The 27,620-nt window shown below is 34.9% G+C and overlaps 1 protein-coding gene across 5 annotated transcripts in view; it reads right to left on the minus strand.

The window, feature by feature from the left end:
- Positions 1–27,620, minus strand: part of LOC115453665 — a 157,861-nt gene that overhangs the window by 22,919 nt on the left and 107,322 nt on the right. For all 5 annotated transcript variants that reach the window (XM_037438742.1, XM_037438737.1, XM_037438741.1 and 2 more), the window contains 2 exons: positions 11,475–11,768; positions 3,763–3,911 (listed from right to left, as the gene is read on the minus strand). In XM_037438742.1, coding sequence (XP_037294639.1) covers positions 3,763–3,911; positions 11,475–11,627 — 302 coding nt within the window. In that variant the 5' untranslated portion in view covers positions 11,628–11,768. The remainder of the gene's footprint in view (positions 1–3,762; positions 3,912–11,474; positions 11,769–27,620) is intronic.

Genomic DNA, 27,620 nt, shown 5'->3' on the forward strand with positions numbered 1-27,620 from the left:
TATGTCGTCAATGAGACTACGCGATAATTTATAACATAAATTGTCATAAAAATATCTCATTTAACAAAAAGTGTTTTACGCCAACCCTAATGTATATCTGTTTTTGTAATTTTATCATTTATTGGCCTATCATCAATTAGTCTTATCAAAGCAATTACTTTCCGACACCGTGACTATCATTATGATCTTAATAACATCATAATTTATCGGATACATCGGTAGGATTTAATTGAAATTAAATAATTTATTATAATCAATAATGTGTTAAACATTATTGAGATTCGGGCAAAATATTATTTTACCACCGATTCGAAAAGCAGTATCCACCAGAGAACGGTCAATAATCTCTAGCGTTGCTCATTTCAACATCAGTTCAATTTTTTCGCCGATATACCACTAATTATATAGTAAGCGAAATAGGCAGACCAGTCCATACAAGCACCCGCCCATGAGAATGTCGAGCGGTATTTGCCTCACCTATATACAGGGAAGTCGACCTGGCCGCTGCAGGCACGGATAATTTGAAAATCCAAGCTGGTTACAATTATAATTGTCACATTAAATAATTTATAGTATTATTTCGATATTTTCTTTGTGCAAAACGCTAGAATGAGCGTTTTTAAAATGTCGAAACGCCCGTTCGTATAATTTCGGGGCTCTAATCCAGCACGTTTGAGCCCCGTTGGATGGAATTAGTGATACGTTCAATTTGAAGGATTTAGTTAAATGGGTTCACTAACGGTACGATACAGTAAACTATGATTGAAACTAGGCAGAAGGGTACGGACGTATCTAGGCGCGATAAGCGGGGTTCATTTGAAAATTAAACCCCATTCTAAGTTTTTTTTGTTGTGTATTCTTCGACTACTGGGAAATATGGTGCCCGAATGATAAATACTTACAAGTATTAACTTTAATGTTAAAGTATTATACATTATACTTATCGAATTAATAGTTATAATTATTGAAGAAATTAAATTGCCTTGAATTTATTGTTATTATACTAAGTGTTATTTATGACTTCCTTTAGCATATAATCTTTGAAACTATCTTTCACTAATAGAAAGGTTTGAGGTATCACATTGCTCGCGACTACGCCCTAGTGAAAAAAAATTCCGGAATAAAAGTCCCGCTATATTTTCTTCCCGGGATAGGAAGTAGCCTGTGTAGCCAAAGTCTCAAACTATCTTCATACCAAATTTCATCAAAATGTGTTCGGTAGTTTTTGAGTTTATCGCGTTCAGACAAGCAGACAGATGCGGAGGGGAACGTAGTCTTTTTTTTTGAACATTTTTATGAGAAACAATTCCGTTATACATAATTGATGCATAACTTTAACCGCGCACACAACGCGCAAAGCAACGGAAGCTGTCAAAAGGAATAATTTTTCTCCGTTTTTGCTACTTTTTTCACTAATGTTTCGCTCCTATTAGTCATAGCGTGATGTTATATAGCCCATAGCTTCGATAAATGAGCTATCCAACACTAAAAGAATTTCCAATTCGCACCAGTAGTTCCTAAGATTAGTGCGTACAAATAAACTCTTCAGCTTTATATAATAGTATAGATTTAAATCGATAAATTGTTCTGGGAAACTACTTTCACGTGTCAAGTCACGTGCTAAAGCTATGCTTTACCGAAGTAATCTTACATCAAGATTGTGCGAGTTGGCATGGATGGTCGTGTCACAAATTGCGCGCATTTGTATTACCAGAGATTATTTGTTTATGAAATATGGTTTATAGTTAAATCAAATTGCGTTGTGGTTGGTATGTATATGTCACTATGTGCTGCTCGCGGATTTGCTTACATGAAGGGCTTTATCTGAAAGAATTTGTACTTTTCGAAGATAATATTATGTTAATATGGATTTGGTTTATTTGTGTCAAATATAAATCTGTGGGGCCTTGCGTCTACTTTTAATAAGCATCAAATTTTAAGTGGGATTTAATATAGCGAAATGTGGGTTTGTTACACTTTTGCCTACCCCAGAGAAGAAAAAATTGCGTAATGCTATGTATGTTTGTACGTATGATACAAGACGAGGACGTCGCGAAGGGTGAAAATTTTCGTAAGAGAACCCTATACAATATACTAATAATATGCATAAATGCGGTCCACATGTTGTTCTAATGATAATTAGATGCTACACGCATTACGTAAGGGACCCTTTGCCACTCCGACTTACATAAAAAGCATAGGTTGACGAAATATATTATAAATGATATCCAACGACACTCAAAATTTACTTCTATGAATCCATATTTTATCATCATGTATTTTCTAACACTAATAATTAAAATAAAACAATTTTGCGGATTTTATCGCTGTTTTTATATTATAATTTTCTTCAGACGTTTCAAAGACTGCAGCGTTCGTGGTCACGGGGCGACTAAAGTGTTACTCATTTAAAAAGTCACACTAAAAATATACAAATTCCATGATTTTACCATTCAATGGTAGCTTGTAAGCATTAAGTAGGGACACAATTTAATACAGAGCTAATATTTCTCAAGGCATCTAGGACAAGATACAAGATATCGTACCTAGGCATTAAGTCGCTGATCCTGTTCGCCTACATACGCAAGTTATTAGTCTGCCGACCCACTGATCCCAAGTTCACGCACATTATTATCTACGTATCGTATGTTAGCAATTTTTATGGGATTCGAATGCGTTTTTAATTAATGTTTATGCTTTTATAGTTTGCGATATGTTGGCAAATGTATTAAGAAATTATTATCAATTTTTTTATAAGTGCACGTTAACCTACTACGCCTAATGGTAAGTGGAGTGGGATACAATGGAATATCGTCTGAAGAGAGATGATTACCCCTAGGCAGTCGACACAAGTATGCCGGCCTGTTGGAAACGGATATACACAGGCTGATCCCGGAACGCGACACACTTACGTGTGCCACTATGGTGGGTTTGACATCTTGTGTACGGTGCTCGCTATCCGTGCGGTTATAAAATATATCCACAGCAAATGAGTGTAAAGATGTATTTAGGAATAACTGAGTCATCTATCCTAAGACAATGTCTCTCGTTACTCGACATCTGGACTGGCGTGTATTAAGGAGAGGATGACAAAACCTGGACAAAATTCCAACCAACAGCTAGAATTCAAACCTAACATCTTGTCAATCGCCATTGTAATTATGATATGTATTAACGAGGATTTCATGAATTTTATCATATTTAAGTGATTGAAGAAATTTGTTTAAAAGTTTTCATTTTGGTAAATCATAAAAGACAATTGATAGTTCCCCTTTATTTATCTTACGAGATTATTGGATTTTTTTTACTCAAAAGACTAGAATGTGTTGTATTTATTTCATTTTGAATATTTAATAGAAACTTGTAATAATGTGCCAGTGATCTATACACTTTTCAATTAACCTTATTGTATCGGAATACTAGGATACTTCACACATACCGCTTTTATCTCCCAAGGGGTAGACAGAAGCGCAACCTGGGCACTCAGTTTCTATGCGTATTCCATCCCGTGATGTGATGGGGGCGAGCGTATCGCCATATCGTTCACAAATTTCAGACTCCAGGCTAGTACTGTATAGAAATATCAATTTGTCCACCCTGGTTTCGAACCCAGGACCTCAGAGCGGTGTTTCGCATTCAATACAACTACGTCTCCGAGAGTTCTTTGTAGCGAAAGTATTTTTGTTCACATTTTCTCTTCTGAAATTTTGATATACCATTTTTTATGGCGGATAAAATGAACGAGGTGTGATAGCTAAATACCTGATCTCAGAAGGTGGTCTGTATGCGGCGCTGGTGACATATACGTCGGAGCCGGAGTCGGCGCGCGGCGAACCGTTCGACTGCTGGTGCCGCCGTCCGTTGCGATGGTCACCACCGCCTGACGGTGACCGCGTCCTCTCATCCATTGTCTATAAAAATAACAATTGCATTATCTATATATATATAAATTAATCTCTATTCCCCTTGGTCACGCCATCACGCGTGAACGGCTGGACCGATTTCACAATTCTTTTTGTTATGTTTGTTATTGTCAGGAGAAGGTTCTTATGACAGAAAAAATTCAAAACTTGCGCGAAAAATTAGAAAATTTAAGAAAACTTAACGAAAATATTAATTTTTAAATAACTGTCAGCGATTGACATCATGCGTGCTGATAATTCATAGTTAAGACGGGACAACGTCTGTCGGGTCAGCTAGTATTCAATATAACAAGACTCTTTAGACCACGGACGGAAATCTCAACGTTTAAATTAAAGTTCAAATCCACCCGATGAAATTTTTTATTAAATTATGTCGTATGTATGATTGTTATATTTCAGAATACATATGTGCATTACGTTATAGAGATAAAGTTGAAATTGCTATATTAAATTCCAAATTTTCGCTTCGATGGTCTTCGACTCTACGCACTAGTGATGTAACGAATGTCATTTTTTGAACAGTCACGAATGCGAATGCGAATGCGAATATCTGCTACCGACATTCGCAAATGCGAATGCGAATGCGAATGTTTAGTTTTTGTTCAAATTTGGCGCCAATTTTCTATGATGATTATCTAAATTTTATTATTATCTAAGATGATAATTATCTAAACATTAAAAAAGTTATGTAAAGACTGATAAAAAAATTATAGAAGTATTTTTTTTGTTTCTTTCAATTGCTTTTAATTTCTTAGTTGCTATTGTGTTACAAGTTCTAATGAGAATTAAATTTTTAAGCTTTATTAAAGTAAACGAAATAATTTTGTTTATTTTTAAAGTTTAATATTCCTCTACTCAAGTTTAATTACTAACTTAAAAACATGGTAAAAATAGTTAATTAATTGGTATGTTCTAAGAAAGAGAGGTATTTTTCTTTGAGAGTCTATAATTTTTTTGTTTGTTTGTTTAGACTATATTTATAGTTTATTGTAGAAGAATATTGTTTTAGTTTAGATTTTGATTTTATTAACCTACTATTACACACACACAGTATTACGAATATTATCTCGGAAGGGGTATGCAGAGGCGCAACCAGGGCACCCACTTTTCGCCAAGTGTGTTCCGTCTAATAGTGTGACAGGGGCGAGCCTATCGCCATGTCGGGCACAAATTTCACACTCCGGGCTGATACTGAGCAGAAAAACCCAAATATCACTTTGCCCGATCCGGGATTCGAACCCAGGACCTCAGAGCGCTGCCGTACCGCACATGCAGTAGAACTATGCGACCGAGGCAGTCTACTATTATCTTCAAATATATTTTTTTCTGATATTGACATTCGCAAAACATTCGCAGAAATTTTGCGAATGCGAATGCGAATGCGAATATCCAAAAATATGCGAATATTCGCGAATGCGAATATTCGTTACATCACTACTACGCACGTATGAATTGACTCAAGTCGTAATTCTATTTTTTAAGACGTAATTCCATCAAATTAGCACAAAAGTTCCATACATACGAAGGCCTTGTAAATATAACCTCTGAATGTTTCCACAAGGTTTATGCGCGTTTTATTCACAATAAACACCGTGATTGGTACTAAAATTGTATGAGTATGAATGGGGAACAATAAGCAATGTATTGTTTGTATGAATCAAGTATTGAGTGACAGCGATTTTAAATTTGGCTTGGATGACTTGGTTTACTTGTAAAATTGCAAGGTTTTTGAAGTTGGAACTGCAAAAATAAAATTATAAATTTCGAACGTTGTTTTGAGGATTTATACTGCCGGCCTATTTTAATCGCATCGAAAACGCGCGATAGTTTTACGCGCTTGTCAATTTTCAGCGCGCATGTTCGCTATTAAGCGGCAGTTGGTAGAACGGACTGCTGAGACGAATGTCCGCAGGTTCGAAACCCAAGGGCACACACCTCTGACTATTATAAAATGATTTGTGTAGTCTTTGTGAATTATCTCTTGCTTTAATGGTGAAGGAAAACATCCTGAGGAAACCTGCATACCTGAGAAGTTCTCTATAGGAATTTTGAGGATGTGTGAAGTCTACCAATCCGCACTAGGCCAGGGTGGTGGACTAAGGCCTAATCCCTTTCGATACTAGAGGAGGTCCGTGCCCAGCAGTGAGACAGTATGTAATATAGGGCTGACATTATAATATTATATATTTGTATTTACCTAGTTTCTGGCTGCATCGCTTTTAAAATTCCTCCTCGGCATCACCAATGTGCTATCTGAATTAATTTAAATTTGAATACGCGTGTATTCGCGTGGCATCAGCATTATTTGCTCGTCTACCCGTGCTCTTTGCAACTCAATTACGAGACGAGCTACCCGCTTTGTCAACACCATACAACTTTGAAAATACTACACGGCAGCATATTTATCATTCCAGCTGTTTGAATGTACCAAATGACCTTTATTACTTTGTATGATATTAAGACAATGTACTCACTAACAAGCTAATATTTATTTACATATAATTTATTACACAACAGCGATAATAAGGCAGGCTAACGACAAAGGCGTAAAAAATATTACTTAGGAATGTTAACGATCAGAAATAGCTAGGATTATAACTATGGTTAATCAGCCTCGACATTGAGTAGTGGACTGTTTCTTTGTTAGATTAATATTATTATATGGCGGTCTAAAGCTAAAATGTCAATGGTTTATGACCAATATGGAGTGGACTGATTTTTATTATGAAGCTGTTAAGCTGTTGTTAGCTGCTTGTTTGGCCAAAAACGTGATAGATGAACGTGCGGCTAAGTCTTTTCCTTCACACCGTAATACAACTACGCCCTTATGCAGTGCCGGATTTATATTTTTTATGAGTGTAGGCCACTTTATTTCCGCCGGCCCATGTAGGAAGGTTTATGTATGTAGGTTTCTAAAATACTTAATAATTTTCCATTTGTTTATGTTATGGAAGGCATTAAAGTTAAATAAACGAATGATTAATTAAATCGAGTGAGCGTCCTCTGAAATTTACCGCCCCTAGGCTGCCGCCCATAGGCCACGGCCTATACGGCCTATTTACAAATCCAGGTCTGCCCCTATGGAATTAAGGCGTGAGAGTGTGTAAAACAAACATTATTGTAGTAAAACTTCTTTATTATTCTTTTGTTAGTACGTGTTTAATACATTTGTTTGCACCTGCGTATTACCTCTAGTATTTATATTCTTTTATTATTGGCATGGCATGTTAAATTGGATATACAGTGAAAACCGGTTATAGTGACATTCAAGGGAAAACCGTATCTGGACGCTATATCCGATAGTCGTTATAAACGATACTCTTTTTTATGCATGTATTTAAAGGGACCTTACTATTTAGTCGTTATAACCGATGCGTCGCTATAACCGGAGTCGTCATAACCGGTTTCTACTGTACCTATATCGATTTGTTTTACTAAATTTAAGAAGTTTGATAGTAATACTTCACGTTTGAATATCAATGCCAATCGCCTCAGCTCATGTCACACAACCAATCCAATATTAGCTTACATACGGCAATGTTTGCAATTTAATTGATCGCTGGCCGGCATTATGATGTACGGCGCAAAATAAACCCTGCCATCTGTTTTCACTCGAAGCCGAAATGCGTACGCCGTGACGTGAACTGTATATTATTTTTAATAGTTTATTAATCATAATCATTAATGTTATTGCATGGGAATGTTGAGAATCCGCGTGTTCTTGTGGAAGTAATAAAGTGAGGAATTTGTCTTTATGAGCAACTGCTGGTTTTTATTGGCTTTTATGAAATTTTGGCTGGAATATGATAGTTCGTTATTTATTTATCTTATATGTGAGAGTCCACCTGGGTTGGTACCACTGTAATGTTTATTTCTGACGCTAAGCAGTAGTGTGTAGTCACTGTTGTGTTCCGTTTTGAACGACATTGTGCCAGTGTAACCACTGGACATAATAAGACTTAACTTTTCATGTCTAAGGATGGCGAGCGCAATGGAATACCAAATAATACTTTGTAATTCAAGGTGTTGGATAGTGTCTACTGTTTATGGGCGGTCGTTTCGCTTACCATCAGGCGAACGGAAATCTCGTCCCGTCATGTAAAGCAATAAAAAAAAACAATTTTATAGAGGTCTGCCCACCCCTTCTAAGAATAAACGTTTGTAAAAATCTCCTAACAACAACAATGGTTCGTAACAAAGGTAATTAAGTGGTCAATTTCTCTGCCAAACTCTTTGAAGTCATCGTAAAATTGACTGAGAAAGTATATTTTTATGTTCTGCCGTATATTGTTAAGTGGAGGCGTATACGTCAAAGTGTTGGTCAGCTGACCGAAATCTGTTACATTCTTCGGAATAGTATATTGTTAAACTCAGACCTGTCTGTAAGTTCTATGTAGAAAATTTTTGGCATTACATTTTATAATTAAATATACACATTTAAAATCAGTAAATTTATCTCCGCTTTTTGAATCTAGTCCGAATTTTCCTAAGAAAGCCTGATAATCGTCGTTATATTTTTTTTAGCTAGTGATATTCTGCATTAAATGATGAGAAAGGAAGCTCGCCTGAAGGTAACTGGGAAGCGACATGGACCCCACAGGATGTACCTACATCAGATTGATAGTCTTTTTTTTTTCTCAAGGCGAGTTGAGGTCCTCTGCCTGGACGACGGCGTGTATGAGTTTTAGGAACTCGTTCTAACAGCGAATGGCAAGAGTCATATCGTCCTTTGGATCACTCAGCAATTTTTTTGAAAAATTGTGTTTCTATTACCAACTAAAGTGTGTTTTTTTTACAACTGTACTATATACACTATTATTTATGAACTTGTGAACTGAATTTTGAACATATGTAACTGTAGGTTGATCTAATTGCAATGGAATTTGGTGCGCAAATGCATTATGTTTATTTTGACAACGCATTTAGAATCACATGACTTCATACATTGTTAATTGTGTTGCGATGAACCAGTCTCCGCACCTTCATTCAGTAACGAGAGGTTTTGTCATGACCAATGATGGGCATGGGTTCTGTGAATGAATTGAAGACGATAATAATGAATAAATGATTCAATTATGGCGAAGTTTAAATGAATCATTTGACTTTATTACGCAGCGTTCGTGAAATAAAACAGTTAGTGAATTTGTTGAATTAATTGTAGGTATTGTGATCGAAGATAGCAGGGTTCTTTAAAGGGCCGGCACAATTGTGTTGAGTGTCGAGAGGTAATCATCTCTCGTCAACCAACATTCTTTTGGACCCCACTTCATTTATCAGGTGCAGTGAAGTAACTTTCGCGTGGACGTATAAAAACATTTCTATAAAAATGTTGCTATGTGTAAATATCTTTAAAGGCGTATAACACCTGTGTATATCTCTAAAGGAAAGTTGTTTGCAATTAGAATGCACATGACGCGTGCATTCGGCTTTGCTTTACGAGAAAGTTTCCGCTAAAACGGATTGTTAGTACGTAAGGAATTTTCTAGAAAAGGATTGTGAAGATTTATCTTATTGCCAAGGATTTATGTCTCTTCATTGGTTAGTTGCAGCTTGGCTGAAGAGCGAAGGGCCCTGGTCGATTCATGAGGAATATATTATTCTATCAACCCTGTATTATAATAGTGCTAGGCACGGGCCTACTCTACTGAGAGGGTTTAGGTCTCAGTCCACCACGCTGGCCCAGAGCGGATTGGTAGACTTCATATACCTTCAAAATTATTATGAAGAACTTGTCAGGTATGCAGGTATCCTCGCGATGTTTTCCTTCACCGTTTAAGCAAGCTATAATTTACTTGCTGTCATGAAGAAACGAGGAGCACATTTTTTTGTATGATAGAGTACTCAAATAAAAGTAGAGATGTATTACGACCCATGGTTGGAAAATTCTGCTATAGACAATGAATATGTCTAGTGGCTCTACCAGTTTTAAAATTGCCTAGATGTCATAATTTTTACTACAAATTACTTATTATATTAATAACGAATTTAGCAAGTAGGTTTATTGGATTTTTACAATTTTCTTGTCATATGTTCTTCTTAACAATTGTACTAATAAATGACAAAATAACATGAATTCCTGAAGATATTTCAAATACCATTTATCATCATTCTATTTAATGTAAGAACAGGTATCAATAACTTCTTTTCATTGAGTAAATCTATCCGTGGAAACAACGGTCCTCTTGGATGGTTCATTTGATAGCCAGAATGCGGAACTGTCATTTGGATTCCAATAGTTCAACAATACATCAAGTATTGTTTTTCGATAATAGTATTTCTGAGAACGAATACGAATGTTATTGCGGAAATAATATGACGAAGAGCCTACACTGCTCGCGATATTTGAATACTTTAGATGGAAATTGGTAGCAGAATAGTCTGATTTTTCGTCAACTGTTTGTTTAAAATAATAAATATTTTTCTCTTTGCTCAACTTTTAAAAAATGTCAGTGTCAGTAAAAGAGTAAATTTACGTTGCTCTTTTAAAAAAAACGCATAGCTCTTTTATAAACACATTTTTTAGATGCTAAAAAGATTTAAATCAGTGTTTTTGATTCATCTTTTCGGCATGCTATATACAGTATGTTGTTTAATAGTAATCGAGACGCAATTCACTCCTATTTATAAACTACAGGATGTTTAATTACGTCATTAACTTATATAATTGGGTAATGTTGTGTTAGTATAAATATAATTATTACTATTTCTTGAACCCTTTGACGTCAGCGTCAACAAGTGCTATCTTTCAACAGTTTACGATTACTAAAATGTTTGATAAATATCTTTCATGTGATGAAAATAGGGTTTTGTTTTGAGTCGTACGGTAATAATGTATTGCGTTTGTGATGTTTGTTATGCTATTCCGAATTGGTTACGTGTGTATTGTGGTATTTGTGTATTACTAATTATATTTGGATTCTGTGTAAATAGAGGGTGGAAATTTTGCATACGTTCAAAATGAAAATAGCTTCTTACAGGGTTTGAATATATTTTCTAAATATCGTGTATACAGTAAAATCTGTTTATCTGTTTGCATTTACCTAAAATGACTACAGGAATTTCAATACATATTTCTTTTAGTAAGTGCATTTTTTACATAAATCGGTTAACGATCACGAGGATATGACGAAGTACATAAATATCCACAGTTCCAAAAGAAGTACTTAATTGCGGTGTTTACATGTGATTAGCGATTTGTAAGGATGTAGGATAAAAAAATATATAAGGTATATCCTACCACCTGATGGTGGAGATATATTTTATATTCGCCCTGATAGCGACCACCGTACACGTGCAAGTGCGACCAAGTTGTTAACACCCGCCATAGTAGCCCACGTAAGTGTGTCGCGTTCCGGGATCAGCCTGTGTATATCCGGCTCCAACAGGCCGGCATAATTCTGTCGACCATCGAGGACTAATGATCTCTCGTCAGTCGACATTCAATTAGACCCCTATCACTTACCATCAGGTGCGGTGGGGTTACTTTTTCATGTCTGTATAAAATAAAAAAGGGTCCTACATCAATAATTGGTAAATAACAAAACATCTTACCGTATACTCAGACAAGGTCCTCTCCGAAGGTGCTCGATGGCTGTCATTCTCATCTCTTGACGATGCTCTGTGTATATACCCTCCAGATGACGGAGAGTCCACTCCTGACCTATGAGTGGCCACGTAATGATTGTTCTTCACTTTGTGCGCCATATTTATAACTTTCTACTACGATTCACTTGTGTTCATTGTCCAAAATTCAAAAATGGAACAACTACAACATTATTCACTAAGGCACATCACAATTCAGCCATCGTTATCGCGTTCCAGACATTTGGTTTTTTTTCGGCCAGTCTGTAATAAAAAAAAAATAGGTTAATATTGACCTTTTTGCAGACCTTGTTATTCAAAACTTCGTGGATCTATGATTGATTTGACTGAATTTGATCGTTCGATAGGCGTTAAATGGAGCGATAATGTATTTTTTGCGTTCATTATTAACCTTTAACGCTAGGATATAGCCTAGAGGAAGTTGGCTATTATCGTGTTTTTATTCTAATTATGAACGAGACGTGGCAGGTTATTGATAAAAATCTTATTTAGGAATTCCATTACAAAGAACATAATGGGCGTCAATTGCTGAAATTAGCCGTGAACAAAAAATATGATCTTAATCTTAATGTTTTTTGTAACATTAATTGTAAGAACTTAATATTGGTTTTGCAAGTAGAACAATACTTGTTTTAGATAACAATATCCATACTTCTGATATAAATTTAATTTTATGTGAGCAACGCAATTTCCGATTCAGTTAGAATGTACTTGAATATAAAAAAAGCTCTCTTAAAATCTTGTTTGTTGAACTGAATACAGTTTTATTGAAAAATCGGAAGAAATCAGCAATAAAGGAAGAACGAAACGATTTTTTCTAGAATTGTTTTATCAATTGTGCTAGATATGGCGATAGGCTCGCCCTATCACATCATGGGACGGAACACACTTGGCGAAAAGTGGGTGCCCTAATTGCGCGTCTGCATACCCCTTCGGGGATAAATGCGTGCTGTGTGTGTTTTTTATCAAGCATACTTTTTATTAATTTTCCTTTTTATAGAATTGTTTTGTCAAGCATACTACATATAATTTTCCCTTTGTATAGGATTAGACTTCACAAGTATATTTGTTTAAATTCTCTCATATCAATTTAGGCCGCGATACAATTCGATAAAAACTAAACTGACATCTCAGGGTCTTGGAACAATAGTTGGAGTATTAGTAAAATTGATTGCTATGTTTGATTATGATTTAAGTAGGCGTAAATATGTTGAACACTTAATAGAGAAGGGTGTTTGCGATTAGTAAAATGTCAATGTCATAAATTGACCACCGTAAGATGTATTTACTGGTGGTAGTTCTATCAAACGTGAGAGTCCGCCTGGGTAGGTACTACCGCGATGTCTATTTCTACCAAGCAGCAGTGTGTAGTCACTGTTGTGTTCCGGTTTGAAGAACATTATAGTCAGTGTAACTACTAGGCATAATAAGACTTAACATCTGATGACTCAGGATGGCGAGCATAGTGGAATACCAAACACTACTTTGTTATTCAAGGTATTGGGTGCTGTTTCTACTGTTTATGGGCGGTCGTATCGCTTACCATCAGGCGAACAGCAAACTCGTCTCGTCATTCTCGGGACAGACCTAAGTAAGGGCCTATTTTAATAAAATAATTATAAGCATTACACCCCTACCTAGCTAGTGGTACAAGCAACAAAAGTTAAAAGAAATCACATAAACATTTATGTATTTTATCCTGAAATGGTAGGCAGACGCGGATCTCGCGCAAATTAAAGTTAGCATCTTGAGGTCGTACCTCTTTTATAAACATACCAACATCTCAAATAATATCTTAAGTAACAGCATACGACGGATTTTTACGGGTTATCGGGTTACAGGATCCTTCGTCACTGAAGACCTTTATGCTTTAATTTTAATTAATCGATTACCACATCTATACATATGAAACAAAGTCCTCAAAGCTGTCTGTATGTGTTCGATTTTCTCAAAATCTACTGAACAGATTATTGTACGGTTTTTACTAAAAGATAGTGCATTTCTTGGAGAAGGTATAGGTTCATAGTACATTACGGTTTTATGTATTGACTGAAATATAACGATTACTGTTGAAGAGGTCGTGGTTGTAAAAAATCTCGTGGGTCGGGATTTACGTGTGAAATACTTAATGACGCGCTGATTTCCACACGGGAAAAGCCGCGGGCATAGCTAGTCACTACATAGTATAAAACAAAGTCGCTTTCTTTGTCCCTACCTTTGTATGCTTCAATCTTTAAAACTACGCAACGGATTTTGATGTGTTTTTTTTTAATAGATAGAGTGATTCAAGAGGAAGGTTTATATGTATAATAACATCCATTAAATAGTGGAGGAATATTGCACCCGTGCGAAGCCGGGGCGGGTCGCTAGTTAAATTATAATTGCGCAACACGAGTACAAATCCGTCTCGAATAGATGAACGAGTGCATTAAATTTTATGTGAGTGCAATGGGTCAGTGTTAACAATGTGAACATCTCACAATGTGTGGCATTGACCTCAATGCGGCATCGTTTGTTACGATACTTTTACTGGGCTTTATGGCCCATAGATTTGTAGTACTTTGTTTATTTACATGTTCTAGGTTTCTTACAAGGCAATCAGTACTGGACTTTATTGCTCATAGATTTGTAGTATATTTTTAATTTAAAAAGGAGGTTCTAATTAATTTGCTTGATGAATATTTAAACATATATACGAAAACAATGTACAAAATTCAATTTTAATTACTAACGACTCCAATATTGGTAATCAGTATATTTTATTATGATAAATTACTTTTTGGTTTATAGAGATTTTTGAAGGCGGTTTTATATTACTAGCATGATGGCGTCAACAAGTCGGTTTGGAAATGTTTGAAGAAGTTTAGCAGTCAGCATCTTCATGATAATGATATAAAGGTCGATTCGAATTCTAACAGCCGAGAGAATTCTTATTATTTATAGAGGTATATATTTTGATTAGAGTTGTATTCCAAATATTTCGGTTGTAGGAAATAATGTAAAGTGATATGAAAGTATGTATTATAATTATTCACTAAAGGGCAGAGACAATCTACCACAACTTACATCATGTCTCAAAGGAATTTCTTATATAATATACAGGAAAAGTTGCGTATAAAACAACGGTTTTGACTTTCTCTGTTAGGTTTCTATTTGGACTACGTTACGTGCCCAGATACTGTGAATATCTATTTATAATTCATTGTAAATCTAGTGATTGGAGAGTTCTGTAATCGTATTTTAGACTTTTAATGTATTCTATTTAGGTCTAGTTTAAATTACGCTAGCAATGTCGCTTTCTAGTTGTGTCAGCTGTTATAATCTGACATTTATCATTATATAGTTTGTAGCACATAGAAGTAGTAGCAAATCTGGCAAGGTAACGAGTTAATAGAGGTCTTATTAAAATGTAGAGCTGTCATGCTTAGGAAGATTTGAAAATGGTCTGTGAAGAGTAGATACTGACATTTTGTTGCCGAGTTTTCGTTGTAAAATATTGAAATGAAAATATTTTCTGATTTTATCATACCGTCAACAGCTAAAATAAAAAAATTCTATAATTGTTAAATGAAGGTAGATATTGTAACTTTGACTTTGCGGATGACCAACACCTCAGTTGGCTCCGTTACCACAAAGGCTGCAAAGTCTTTAAAACTTCCGGAGAAAATTATTATAAAAATCGCGATAAAACCTCAAAAATATTTTAATTTCACTGTCTAACATTCGTCTATTTTAAAACGATTTAGTTACTATAACAAAAATATTTCAAAAACGTATGATACATTTACATAATTTAAATTAATTATTGATCTAAATATGTAAGAAAATCAAAATATTAAAAAAAATATCATTCGCATCATTTGTATAAAAAACTGTTCATTCAACTTTCCAAGTAAACGGAATAAATGAAATCGAAACTCAACGGAACCTTGAACGAATTTAAAGCTCATTCAAATAACGAACTTGTTTCGTAAAAAGAGAGTTGAAAATTCAACATGATTTACGCATGAAACAATAGGGCCAGGAATGCTGATAGTCGGAATCGATTACTGACGCAATATATCGTTGCAATCGATTAATCGATGTGGGTGAGTACGTGTAAAGTACATAATGGCGGCTGCGTAACAGTTACGTGATATTTTTTATCGCTCAATCTGCAAATTACATTGTAATTTGTAGATAATTTTGTTTTACTCACCTTATGGTTTCCTTGTTAGTATTAACATGTAATGAGCTATTACTTTGTAGTTTCTTTCTATGTGAACCAGTAAGAACTATAGAATAACTAACTACAACTATTTGGTATTGCGTTCTTTGTGGTTAGTGTGATTGTGACAAGTTCGGAATTCCCCTTACTATTCCTAGGATTATGATTACTTTTTCAGTTTTTAACGACGGATAACATCTATCAATAAACGGCAATTAAATAGCGAAATGTATGGTTACGGTTTCTCTAAGCCTCCACGTTAAAATACTAAATCCCGTATTATTTTATAACCAATTATATATCTTGTCCATCAGAATAATTATTCACATCAAACGATTATAACAATCACTTAATCGATTTAACAGATTTAAATTGTAACAATTAAATAATAAATTCGTGGGAGCACTGGCAGGTAATAAAAAGGAATTTGGAAAGAAATAAGTATTGTTAGTAATAAATAAATGCCGTGAGCCGTGCGCAAATCAATTAGATCGATTGCAGCAATCGATTCAATTACATTGTAGGGTAGAGATACCTATATTCGATAGTAATTTAATGACAACTATTAATTTGACAGGGTAAAATGGCGCATATTGGAGGAGGCCTATGTCCAGCACTGGACAAAGATATAGGCTGATGTTGATGATTCTAATGACTAAATACTTGTTTTTGGTACATAACATTACTAGCATAGCGAATTATTTATTGAGTTATAAAATTTGACAAATAAATGGATACACATCTATTAAAACATATAATTTGATGCCAATTTTATTAATAAATAATAACATTATAATAACACCAGTCCTTAGTTATAATATACTGTACTGCTGGGCACGGACCTCCTCTACTACCGAGAGGGGATAAGCCTTACTCTACCACGCTGGCCTAGTGCCAAAAGGCAGACTTCAACTTTACTCGAAATTCATTTTATTAAGAATTCTGAGGTATTTAAATTGCCTCATGATGTTTTGATATGATAAAAACGCAGTCCTTGATAAGTGCATTTACCTTATGTCTCAATCGGAATTACCCAACGATTAATGAGCATGCGCCGAGAATTGAACACAATACCCATTGTATCGGCGTCTGATCAGAAGTGATGGATTGGCGGACATGGGACTATGAGTGTTATTAATCATATAAATTAATTTTGCGAATGGATGCTAGTTAAATAAATACGTCAAATAATTGCATGTATTATTGATATTTAGTGCCGGAAATAGGAACTTTTTGAATTAGAATATTTGGACGATTACATCATTTTATTGTTTTCAATTAATAAGTAAATCTATTAACATAATTTTGTATTTCCTTCAGATAGTTTATAGAACAGCATTTTTTATAATATGCATTGTTTAATTAATATCGTCTCTAAAATGACAATTGAAAACGATTATTTAGTATCCAATTCAAATTTCGATTAAGATTTTCAAAAAAAAACTTTCGTTATTTTTTTTTTAATTTTAGTTAAGACTCGAGTCTATGTTATATTTTTCCTTAGCAAAGACAACTCGTCGTGCGTCCAACGTGACAGTTTTGCCTATTGGAATTACATGAACGGTACTAATGAGCCCATTATCTGATCTGCGGGATACTGCCAATGTCTATGGTATATTGCTTATGGGTTGTTTAGTTTATAATAGGTTCAAAATGTTATATACTAGTATTTAAAATATAATTGTTGATGACTTGTCCTACTGCCATATTATGGTGATGGGGACGTATGCTTAACGTTATGGTAGATGCAATAATTGTTTCTGCCTAACTATTCGAAAATAAAGGCATGAGCTTGTACTTTCAAAATCTAAAAGATATAAATAAGTAGAAAAACTGTGTGGTGTTGGATTGCCTTAATTATCCTAAGAGATCTTACAAGTCAAGTTTCATGATGCCCATTAAACGTATTAACAGACAAACATCACGCGTTTACCCCCGAAATCTGAGGTAAAACCACGTCACCTACTTTTCGCCATGTATGTTCCGTCCCATGATGTGATACGAGCCTATTCACATATCAGGCACAAATTCCAGACGTCGGGTAACTACGGAACAGTATCCAATATCACTATATCCGACCCAGGATTCTAATCCGGGACTTCTAATGGGCAATATCTACAATTACCCCATCGAGGTAGGCAATGCCCTCTGAACAATTATTGCGCACTACTAACTATTTTTATTCACGACAGAAAGCTAACTTTTAAATACCTTTATATAAAATGCGTTAAGTTCTTAATACTCATTACCAATACATCTGCATACTTAACTGTATATAAGTCGGGGTAAAGTCTTTTCCCATATAGTTTGTATAAATTTGTAATAAAACCTCTTTGGTTATACTATTTGTATCTGGCTGGTGTTGATAAAATTAAAAAGGTTGCATTTCAAAAAAAGAAACAAGTTAGCAAAATATTGTTAAATACGCAAGACTAGGCAGTATGGTCGTAAGACTATAGCCATCCTCTAAGGACGAAGAAAAAAAAGCAAAATGTTATTTTCAAAAAATTTTCTTTCTGTTAACATGAGTGAAACTAATGAAGTAATTCGAGACATTTTATAATGTTATAATAAAAACTACTAGTCACATTTTTTTTTATCAGAAATCCCAAAATTTCTTAACAACGGGATCATAACACTTCCTTAAAATGGTAGAAAATCATCGAACAAAATGGCACATATATATTGTAAATGTAAACAAACATAGAAAAAGGAATCTTAATTTTCATATAAAACGCCAAGAAACTTTTCTCCAACCTAATATAACACTTAGCGCATTGCAAACTTTGTATGCAAGATCTCTAAATTATTTACCTTAACGGTATTCAAACAATCGAGGGCCGGGTCAAGAAATAGCCCAGGAGCGGGCGATTGCTGGCATTTCGAGAATTCCGAAGGTTCAACGCGGTCTGTGTCAGCGAAGCCAGCGATAACTGTATTTTACAATTGTTTAGTGCACTTTCTTAATTATATTAGAGAGCATTTGCACGGGGCTTGGAAGTATTTCTTATTTAATGAATTCATTGTGCTTAGATAGAGTTGAATTGGTTTTTGTACAATTCCTATAGTTTTAGACTAGCTCATACAAATTTACGTTTTTAATATACGAATTAAATTTAAGGTTTAAATAGTTATGTAACTAGTAATAAAAATCATGTTATATATTTGGATACTTATTTTCAGAGAGACAAAATTTATTTGAGGAAAAAGCGTCATTATTAGGAATGTTATCTCCTAGTAGCTAAATAATATTATGGAATTTAATTGGAGTCAAATTAATGATTTTTTATCACCTTTGATTTTTATCTAGCCAATGCGAATCGTACGTCTGGAACGACGCGACCCTGGAGAAAGAACAATGGTCAAATAAATATAAATTATATTTTTTGGACGTCTTACCATCAGGTGCAATGATGCTATTTTGCTATCTATTTAATTTCAATATATTAATTCGATTTTAACACATGATATCGACACTAAATAAATATTCTGTGTATATGCAAACATGTCCCTTGTACCAAATAGTGCAAAATATTTTAAACGTGCTATTGTTTAAGTATTGTTTCGGTCAATGACGCCGAATGCGTTCAGAGTTCGGACACATTTCGCATATCTACGTGATTTGTTATTTCAATATCCAAAAATCATTTCATGACTAACACGTCGATGTATTGTTTGTGAATTTATTCGTCATAAAATTTATGTTCCTTCGAAATGTTTACACGTTTTTAATGTCTGTTTTTTATGAGATTTTGTACTACAGGTTTACGTTGCTTTGGCATTTATTTTTATTAAACAAACTTTTTGCTTCAAAACATATTTGTTTATGTTATAAATTTACAAATTTAAATTATTGGTCATTAGCAAACAATGTTTTATATAAATTAGATAAATATCGAAGCAAAAAAGGTAGTACCTAATTAATTACAATATATTCATCTCTCCATTTAAACTGCACAATGCCGCCATTTTCTGTGACATCACAAGATGGCCGCCAGTTAATCCATTTCTGCAGGCATTGCCAATAAATCCTAATCGCATACAATTTGCATGCCAACAAAGAACAATTTATACGGCGAGCTGGTCATAAACCAAATATAGTCATTCATATTTGAATACAGTGAAAATTACCGTAAAACCCAAACATGGCGGATGGCTAATTAATTCTGTTATAAGTTCCCACGATTTTATAAGACATAGAATTTATTCTAAAACATTTTCTAAACGTGACATTAGAGATAAGGCGGGGGATATGCGGGTGAGATGGAACAGTCACGTTTATGGCTATCGGAGTTTGTACTGTCTGGATATTACTGGAATGTAGTGTCGTTCGAAAGTAATGGCGGGAAGTCGCTGGCTCGGATGGAGATAAGCGAAGATGACGTAGCAGGAAGAATGGTTTTCTATAAACGGTTTTATATTTTATATCGAAAATGTGTTAATTGTGGCTATGTTTTTAGGGGAAATATTTTTGTTAAATTTATCACAACAAAATAATATTAATAGAAAAATGGTGATTTTTATCAGTTATATACTTAAAAAAACTAGAACGCTTTCTAAACTCTTTTAAAATATATACTTATCTAAACTTCCATTGCCACATACGGTAATTCGATTATCATGCCAAAATAATAAAGACGTTCCAAAGTTGTTAAAAGAAAAACAAAATACTACAGTTTTTTATTCCTAGCTCCCAGTTTTTTCCTTTATTTTTATATGGACACAGAAAAATGACTTCACTGCATCTGATAAGTAGAGTGGAGTCCAATAGAATGTCGACTGACGAGAGATGATTACCTTACATCAGTTGATACAATTATGCCGGCCTGAACTTAATTAACAAAGGATAGGAGATTAAATTTCGATACAGATCTTCAAAATCCAAAATACTCGTTAGAAATTAATTGCTAGTACATTAAAACATAGTTAGGAGTTTAGGATAGTCATGCGTAGAGAGCCAATCAAAAATCCATCACTACTAAAATTAGATCTCATGACTTCACACCAGGTTATTATCAAGGAGATTAGGTTAGTGTTCCAGATGAAGCTATGATTCCTATTTCTGAGATATTTAAATACGCCTAACGAAGATTACAGTATTTGAAAATGTCTGCATTTTTTGCAGATGTATAGAAAACTTTTTGGGTAATACGTAAATTATTTAATATTTAGAATCTGATGTTTCGGTCGGGCGAAGTGGTTTTTGGTTTTTCTGGTCAGTGTCAGCCAGGAGTCTGGAATTTCTTCCCCATATGGCGATAGTTTCGCCCTTTATCACATTATGTGACAGAACATAGGTGAAAAGTAGGTGTTCTAATTGCATATCTGCCTGCCCTTTCGGAGATAAAGGCGTGATATGTATATGTTTTGTTTTTTTAATCAAATATCAGAAAGTAAAAATGTAAATAAAATTTAAATAGTAGTGTACGATTGATAGCTATTAATGCTCGCTACGCAATCAAAGCAAATAATTATTAATTACCTTTATTTCCAAGTGGATAAACCCGTGTCCACCCTATCATTTCATTACCCGTCACACAAGAGGTAATTAAATTAAAAAAAAAAAATAGTCTTTATAGCATCGCTCGCGCTACAACATAAGCCTTAATCACCAACAACAAATATGTTTGGAATACATTAATCCGGTGTATTATTATGCAGTGATAACGTTATTACTCTTACTGACGTGTGATGGAAAGGAATGATGTCATTATTGTACTGTCATGGCGCTAATAATAGCGAGCATTTTGTTATTTATAACTTCATTTTTATCATTTTTATTTAATGATCGGGTACGCCTGAACTTTAGCGCCGCGCTCACATTGGCAACAATATTTACTTAGAATTATACAGTACTAGCTTTTGCTCGTGGCTTCGCCCGCGTGAAGGTGTTTTCCGGGATAAAAGTCCCGCTTGTGTATTATAAAAAAAAGTATCCGATTTAATTATGTTTATGGCTCACTATTTTTGTCATAGTGGTTTCCACATAAAAGGTAGATTTATGCTGTCGCGAATTTTTATTTAGGGCTATGAAGTTCGTCATGGAGATAGTTCGTAGACTCTGAATAAGGCCACTTTTATTTGAAAATATGTTTGGACTTTTAATCCCAGAAGAACTCCATCACGTGGGCGAAGTAAGCAAAATCAGTTTATAATAAAATAAAACAGTTTTTATTTTTATGACTAAACGTTTGTTAGCCTGGCAGGGGCCGATTTATACAAACATATCAGACTTTTGGATGAGAGCTTTAGGCGCTCGCAACCCTTGAAAATTAAGCGACCATGCTGAGAGCAATCTAATAATGGATAACAAAACTCAGCCAACAGTCACTGGGAGACGTTGAAGCATCATTATGAAAACAATAGTATGTCGCCGCAGCACCTCGTTATTCGTTGAATTGGTGAATTTCCGGAGCGATACTGGCGCCTCGATTACATCGAGGAAGTATTAGAAAAGGAGGGAGGTTGACTGCTGTAGAAGTCTTGTATGATTCTTGTAGAAGTCTTCAGCAGTCTTGTTTCGACGCTCGAACCTAGCACATTATGTATTCCGCTAGTGTTACTATGCAGTAAATTGTTAGTGAAGTAAAGAAGTCTTTCAATAATTGAGTAACTGTCGGAATAAATAAATATAGACCGGTGATACTTTACCAGTCATGTAAAAAAATAACAAAGTAAATAGTTTCACTCCGACAAGTATTATTGATATTAATAATAATCTCAAAACACTAACATTAAGAATGGTTGTCCTAATAAAATAAAAAATGCAATTGTTAGCTTGCTCTTAAATTTGAATTATGAAGAAACGAATTATTGTTATGTAACGTCATAAATAAATTATAAGATAGTATTTTGCTACCTTTATACCTTATTATGTTTTAAAGTTCTTACCTCACTCAATTTTGTTATTTATTTAATTTTATGTATTGTTAGTACTTACCTAGCAAACAAGTTATGGTAAACCTAATTATGTTTTATATTTAAATTGTTTCTGGTATCCCAAGGTACAGGCCTAGTTTGGGTACCCCTGGCAAATATGTTATTTTTTTGTTTTTCATAATAATCTTGTAATTTGTAACCATTGAAATTGTAAACAAATTCGGTTATTTACAATAAAAAAATATTATTATTTTATTGAATGTAACTATATAATTAATAACCAATAAATTGCATCTAAAATGTCCACTGGTCTAAGCTTACTGTATGTCCATAAATCCCCCGCCTACTCAACATAGCCCACATCTGACCGCGCCCTTATCCAGTGCTGGTAATGATCTGCAGTTAATATTGCGCAACGAAGGGCGTTCGGCCTGTAATCATTCTACTCATGTATTAGGAAATTGTGAGTCATCGGTAGAACGAAGCAGGTAAGAAAGTATTTGGTATTATTCAATACTAGTTGACCCGACAGACGTTGTCCCGTCTTATAATAATTGTCAGTTATATAAAATTAATATTTTTGTTAAATTTTCTAATTGTCGGCGCGATTTTTTGAATTTTTTCTTTCATAAGAACCTTGTGCTGACAATAACAAAGATAACAAAAAAAAAATTAGTGAAATCGGTCCAGCCGTTCAGGTGTGATGGCGTGACCAAGGGAAATAGGGTTTCATCTTTATATATAAATATAGATTATTAAATTATCGAAAAGGCGTTGCATTTAATTATTGAAGTGAAACTTCTTTAAGTACAAGATATTTGAAAAAGTAACAGCGTTCAACCAGCCAGCATCCTACATTTTGAATTCTTTTATTCTTATTTTAGTATACGTTTAATATGTTTGCGCCTGCGTATTAAGGTCTAGTATTTTTATATGCGCAAAGTTACTGATGCAGATTTATGCATGTAGTATGCAATAAATCTGTGAAGTTTTTATTTTTTCCCGTGACATTTGTAATGGAGGATTATAGGGGTGACATGTTGAAACGAAATTCCTAGTATTTTATTTTGTCTGGATAAGAACATGTGAGGTGATTTAATACCTTTTAAATTCAATTTTTATATCTTTTTTAACGAATGAATGATCTTTAGTCATTATTATTTTGACTAAACTATACACAATCTATACATATTATAAAACAAAGTCCCCTTTTTGTCTGTTTGTATGTTATCAATTTTCTCAAAATGTATTGAACGGATTTTTATAAAATTTGATATGGAGATAGTTTAAGACCCTGAGAATGTTAAAAGCTTACTATCCCGGAAAAATATATAGTGGGTTATCCCGGAAAATTTCTTCACGCAGGCGAAGCCGCTAGCTAGTATCAGACAAATAATCTCTAAACATGTGTGACGTAATACGTCAAAAGGGTCTTAACATATCCACACTAACGACTAACTGTTGTTTCCATCCAGAATCGCCCTTCTAAATCGTTTGCGGACAGTAATAGACCCTAATGTAGGTTTACGATAACTATGCGCCGGCGCAGATCCGATGCCAACTAATTTATAGTGTATTTATGGCGTTACATGCGACTGACATGCGGGATTGTTAGCACCGAATAATTGCCTGTGAAGTGGGGAGGTTGGGGATTTAGGACGTTTGCGATAAACGATTTAGTTGAAGGCCTAAAGAAAACAGATAGTAAGTCAATGGTTTTTGTGGAATATGAATTTGGGCGGAATATCAACTGATAAAGGCGTACGTATAATTATATATACATTGGAGCATTAAAATTCGGTGTTTTGCTCGAATTACTATAATAATATAATAATTATAAATTACAATAAAATGCGCTTACGACAGGGTAAGAGAGAGAGAGAGAGAGAGTGACAGTTCGCTCGGTGTTGCCAGACGAGAACTTAAAGGTTATGTTTTCCTGACGTGAAACTAGATTGTGAAGTTAGTCAGTTGTTTGCATCTGAATAAATTAATTTTGGCATATTTCTCCGAACGTCGAGTAACAACATTATATTTCGATACAAAGCACACTAGCTGCTTTATCATATAAAAAAAAAAATAACTAAAATACTTTACATTCATTAACACACATAATTATTTAACACTTCACATTTTTTTTCTATCAATGGTCAGTTATTCAGGTGTCGCTATACCCCCAATCTCCTCTTCGTAAACGGACCTTTCTAAACGGTGTACACCAAGGCGTGGATAGGATCAGAACACAGATCCGCTATCAATGTATGTACATCGATCCCAATTAAAATCCGACACACGTGTCTAATGGACCGCCACCCGGATCGTGAACGGTAAAACCGTGGTTTTACGGTAATTATTAGCAAATAGGAAACTGCCCTTATTAACAGTTAAGTCAGAAGAGATTTGGAGATAATTCAAATGTTCAGTGCATGTGGAGCGCGTACTTTGTCTTTACTAGTATATAAAGCTGAAGAGTTTGTTTGTTTTAAATCTAATCTCAGGATTTCAGGACTGTTTTTTATTATTTTATAATTAAAAATTACTCCTAAGAGCTATAGGCAATTTTTTTTCATATATAACAATTGTTTAATTTTTGCTTTCATTTTTTCGCACCTTTAACTCATGCACTGAGTTCATTCATTAACTATATTGCTAGCAACGAAGTAAGAAGGGCGAATGTTTGTGACTGTACTTGGTGACGCGGTGTTTCGACATTGGAGTGTTTCCCCGCTGTCACAATTTTAACTGTTTCTGTTAAATTTATTTTCCTGATGGTTTCTACCTCTTACATACAAACACTTTAATTTTGTCGAAGTTCGTCATGTTTGTATAGTCAGCCACAAAAGTGACTGATCAAATATAAAATTTTAAATCGGATTTAAACTTTTGTCGCCAGTAATCGATTTTTTTCTCTAAAATAAACTTCAAACTTTATGTTAGATAAAGAAAATATATAGCGGAACTTTAATCCGTGAAAACTCTCACGCAAGCGAAGCCGCGAGCAAAAGCAAATTATTTTATAAATGAACCAACGAGATGACCCAAACACCCAAAGACATGCATTCCTATTATAGTACATTTCTGTTACAGTATTACGTATTTCTCCCGCAACTTTTCATCCGCGAATTCCATTAATTATAGACAAAGCGTTCATCGACCTCGGGAAGGGCGCACCTGTGCTAAACAGAGCGGATCGCAGTTACAAAGATAACGGCTTCGTGTGATAAACTGCCCCGGGTGCAAGCCCTCGGCCGGCTTGCGTTGGATATTGTATGATTTAAAGCCGGACTTATTTCGGTATATATATCGTCTGCTTATGGGTAAAATGTAATAAGTGTAGTGTCAATTCGAGTAAAAAAGTTTTTAAATTTTAAGTTGTAATTTAATGTATTTCAAACCCATTAATTAAAACACTGTTAGAGCAAAAAGTAGGGCTAACTATCCTTTTGAAATTTACTTATATATAATACTAGCTTTTGCCCGCGGCTCCGCCCGCGTTATAAAGTTTTTCAGGCTAAAGTTTTCCGTTATAAAAGTAGTAGTTTCCCGGGAGCCTATATTCTTCTCAGGGTCTCAAACTGTCTCCATACCAAATTTCATCTTAATACGTTGAGTAGTTTTTGAGTTTAACACGTTCAGGCAGACAGATGCAGCGGGGGACTTTGTTTTATAATATATTTTTTCGAAGTTTTTAAGAGGAACACTCCCGTGATACATCATTGTTGCATAACTTTAACTGTTTACGCAGCGCACGCAACGGAAGCTCTCAAAACTAATAATTTTTCCCCGTTTTTGCAACATTTTTCATTACTGCTCCGCTCCTATTGGGTATAGCGTGATGATATATAGCCTATAGCACTCCACGAATAAAGGGCTATCCAATGTAAAAATAATTTTTCAATTTGGGCCGGTAGTTCCTGAGATTAGCCATTACTGCTCCGCTCCTATTGGGTATAGCGTGATGATATATAGCCTATAGCACTCCATAAACAAAGGGCTATCCAACGCAAAAAGAATTTTTCAGTTTGGACCGGTAGTTCCTGAGATTAGCCATTACTGCTAAGCTCCTATTGGGTATAGCGTGATGATATATAGCCTATAGCACTCCACGAACAAAGGGCTATCCAACGCAAAAAGAATTTTTCCGTTTGAACCGGTAGTTCCTGAGATTTGCCATTACTGCTCCGCTCCTATTGGGTATAGCGTGATGATATATAGCCTATAGCACTCCACGAATAAAGGGCTATCCAATGCAAAAATAAATTTTCAGTTTGGACCGGTAGTTCCTGAGATTAGCCATTACTGCTCCGCTCCTATTGGGTATAGCGTGATGATATATAGCCTATAGCACTCCACGAACAAAGGGTTATCCAACGCAAAAAGAATTTTTCAGTTTGGACCGGTATAGTTCCTGAGATTAGCCATTACTGCTCCGCTCCTATTGGGTATAGCGTGATGATATATAGCCTATAGCACTCCACGAACAAAGGGCTATCCAACGCAAAAAGAATTTTTAGTTTGGACCGGTAGTTCCTGAGATTAGCCATTACTGCTCCGCTCCTATTGGGTATAGCGTGATGATATATAGCCTATAGCACTCTACGAACAAAGGACTATCCAACGCAAAAAGAATTTTTCAGTTTGGACCGGTAGTTCCTGAGATTAGCCATTACTGCTCCGCTCCTATTGGGTATAGCGTGATGATATATAGCCTATAGCACTCCACGAACAAAGGGCTATCCAACGCAAAAAGAATTTTTCAGTTTGGACCGGTAGTTCCTGAGATTAGCCATTACTGCTCCGCTCCTATTGGGTATAGCGTGATGATATATAGCCTATAGCACTCCACGAACAAAGGGCTATCCAACGCAAAAAGAATTTTTCAGTTTGGACCGGTAGTTCCTGAGATTTGCCATTACTGCTCCGCTCCTATTGGGTATAGCGTGATGATATATAGCCTATAGCACTCCACGAATAAAGGGCTATCCAATGCAAAAATAATTTTTCAATTT

The sequence above is a fragment of the Manduca sexta genome, chromosome 15 (genome assembly GCF_014839805.1).
Source record: "Manduca sexta isolate Smith_Timp_Sample1 chromosome 15, JHU_Msex_v1.0, whole genome shotgun sequence".
Classification (NCBI taxonomy): domain Eukaryota; kingdom Metazoa; phylum Arthropoda; class Insecta; order Lepidoptera; family Sphingidae; genus Manduca; species Manduca sexta.